At 17.9% G+C, this 2,552-nt stretch overlaps 1 protein-coding gene across 2 annotated transcripts in view; it reads right to left on the reverse strand.

The window, feature by feature from the left end:
- The window catches only part of LOC102672086 (mediator of RNA polymerase II transcription subunit 8), a 4,367-nt gene that overhangs the window by 832 nt on the left and 983 nt on the right, over positions 1-2,552 (reverse strand). The window contains exons 2-6 of one of the 2 annotated variants that reach the window (XM_006623325.2): positions 2,213-2,384; positions 1,741-1,986; positions 1,497-1,505; positions 807-977; positions 1-18 (exon numbers count right to left, since the gene is read on the reverse strand). In XM_006623325.2, coding sequence (XP_006623388.1) covers positions 1-18; positions 807-977; positions 1,497-1,505; positions 1,741-1,986; positions 2,213-2,384 — 616 coding nt within the window. Of the gene's footprint in view, positions 19-806; positions 978-1,496; positions 1,506-1,740; positions 1,987-2,212; positions 2,385-2,552 lie in introns of those variants that run through there. The other variant, XM_031514075.1, reaches the window with a different exon arrangement.

Here is a 2,552-nt window from a genome sequence, read left to right on the forward strand (position 1 = left end):
CATTTGAACAGAATCGGACTATAAAAACAAAATAATAAAAAATTTTAACATAATTTTTACATAATATATTAATACATTTAATAATATATAAAATATATAAAATATATGAATATATAAAATGTCCTAAAAATAATTATATATATAAAATTGTATTCACAAATCAATTGCAAAAATATAGATAATAAAATTTATTTTTATAGTTAGAAATTAAAAATATTAAATTAATTTAATATGGATGATATAAATGTATGCATTATTTCTATTCTAGGTTTTTTTATTTTCTATCCTTTCTATAATTGAAATATCATCAACTTTTCTAAGAAATATGAAATATGTAAAAAAAATTTTTTACATATTTTTCCAATTTTTCTTTTGCAAACGCATTTAATATAAATGAATTTATTATTGAATTTTGTTGTATTATTTTTTATTAATTTAAAAAATGTTTTTTTATTTACTAAATCAATTTTATTTTCAAAAATCAATATCTATTATTGAAGATATTTTAATTTATTTTAATAATTAAATTTTTGGCATATTGAATATGTTAATAAATTTAAATTTAGAGTATAACATATATTCATCAAATGTATTTAAAGCAAATAATATAATTAATTTTTTGAATTGTTATAAATATACAATATTTTTTACAATAAGTATTAATACATATTTAATATTTTTTATATAAATTTAAATTTATTGGCTATTGTATCTTTTTAAAACATATATATTAATATTAATGTTAAACTTGTATATTTTTGATAAAAAGTTAAGAATATTAAATTAAAAAATATAAAAATATTTACCTTTAAACCTTTACCTGTACCCACAGCTGCTATAAGAGCATGAGTGTCTGCTGTACTGCTGGTTTGAGCTTGAGTTGCTCTAGAACCAGCTTCACTTTCCCACTCTTCACGTGCCTTATTTGCTATATCCCATACATGATTAATTACTTTTGTGTATTGAGCCACTTGTTTCTGAAAATTATAAAATGCATATATATTTTAGAAAAAAGATATTTAATGTTCCACTCGCTAAATGGACCTTACTATGAAATTTTTATTTTTAAACTATTAGAGGAAAATTAATCAATTTATATATAATATATATTAGTTTTTTATATAATAGTTGTTTAATATTGCTAAATTTTAAATAAATATATGATAGTATCTTTAATCAAAAATAATGATTTCCTCTAACAATTTAAATAATAAATTAATAAAAAAAATATTATATATTACAAAAATCTATCTGTATTTATATAAATATAAATAAATTGTAAAATAAGTTGCAATTTATAATATTAGAAATATTATTATTTGCTAATTTAAAGTATATGTTATCATAATTAATTAATACAAAATTATAAAACAAAATATATTTTTATATTTTTAAGATTTGAAACTTATTTTATATATAATTTTCATAATTATTTCAATTTCAGTCCAAAGCGAATGGAACTAATAAAAGCTGAAAGCTAGCTGATAGTAGCTTACATTGCAGTCCTAGTTGATGTTTAGTTAGCACATTAAAAAAGAAATAGAATATCTTAAATTATCTTTAAGCTTTTACAATAAAACAACAGAGATATAACTTTATTTCAATCTTAAAATATTTTCAAGATTTAAATTTATTTAATTTTTTAATTATTATTAAAAAGAAATTAAATTTACATATACTTCATAATTATATTAAATTTTTAAAGGATTTAATATATAAATAAAAAATATTTTTTCTTACATGTGATGTTTCATAATTTAAATTTGCAGCTTTTGCTTCAAGCTGCATCATTTTTTGTTCAGCTTGAGGTTCTACTTTAGTTCGTAGATAGTCTGGTACTAAGTCATGAGCAAATGTAGGAATTCTACCTTCAGTTAAACGAAGCAATTCTTCATCTTTCTCTGGACTTAATCTTAATGGTAAAACTGTTAAGTTTCTTAAATTTGGTGCTTTATCATGTCCAAGAATTTTTGAAAGACTAGTCAGCTATAAAAAAATTTATTATGTAATAAAATATAAATATATAATAAAACTAAATTGAATAAAATTATAATTATAATTGTACAAACTACGTCATTTAAAAGTTATATTTTAATGGATATTATCTTATATTAATTCTAATAATTAATCTTAATATATTTTAAATTAAAAATCAGTATATTTTGATTAATTTCTATTTATATGTTACAAATAGAAAATGTAAAATACATACATGTCCCGAAATAAGAGCAAAATTATCAAGAAAATTAGGCCAATTCAATGTTTCATATTCATGTTCCAATTTAAATATCATTGCAGCAATTGCACTCTTTAAATCATTTACTCTCATAATAATTGCCTCTAAAGCAGAATCTAATTGTTTTTCTTCTCTTTGCATTTTAAACCTTAAAAAATATAAATAAAAATATATAATATTTTATTCTTTATTATTTATTATTATTAATAAAATTTATGAAAATTATGTAAAAAATTATAAATTAATTATGTAAAAATCTATTTGTATAAAAATACAATAATAAAATTTTATTAAGATAACAAAAAACTTTTTTTTG

The sequence above is a fragment of the Apis dorsata genome, unplaced genomic scaffold (assembly GCF_000469605.1).
Source record: "Apis dorsata unplaced genomic scaffold, Apis dorsata 1.3 scaffold_883, whole genome shotgun sequence".
In the NCBI taxonomy this organism is placed as follows: Eukaryota; Metazoa; Arthropoda; class Insecta; order Hymenoptera; family Apidae; genus Apis; species Apis dorsata.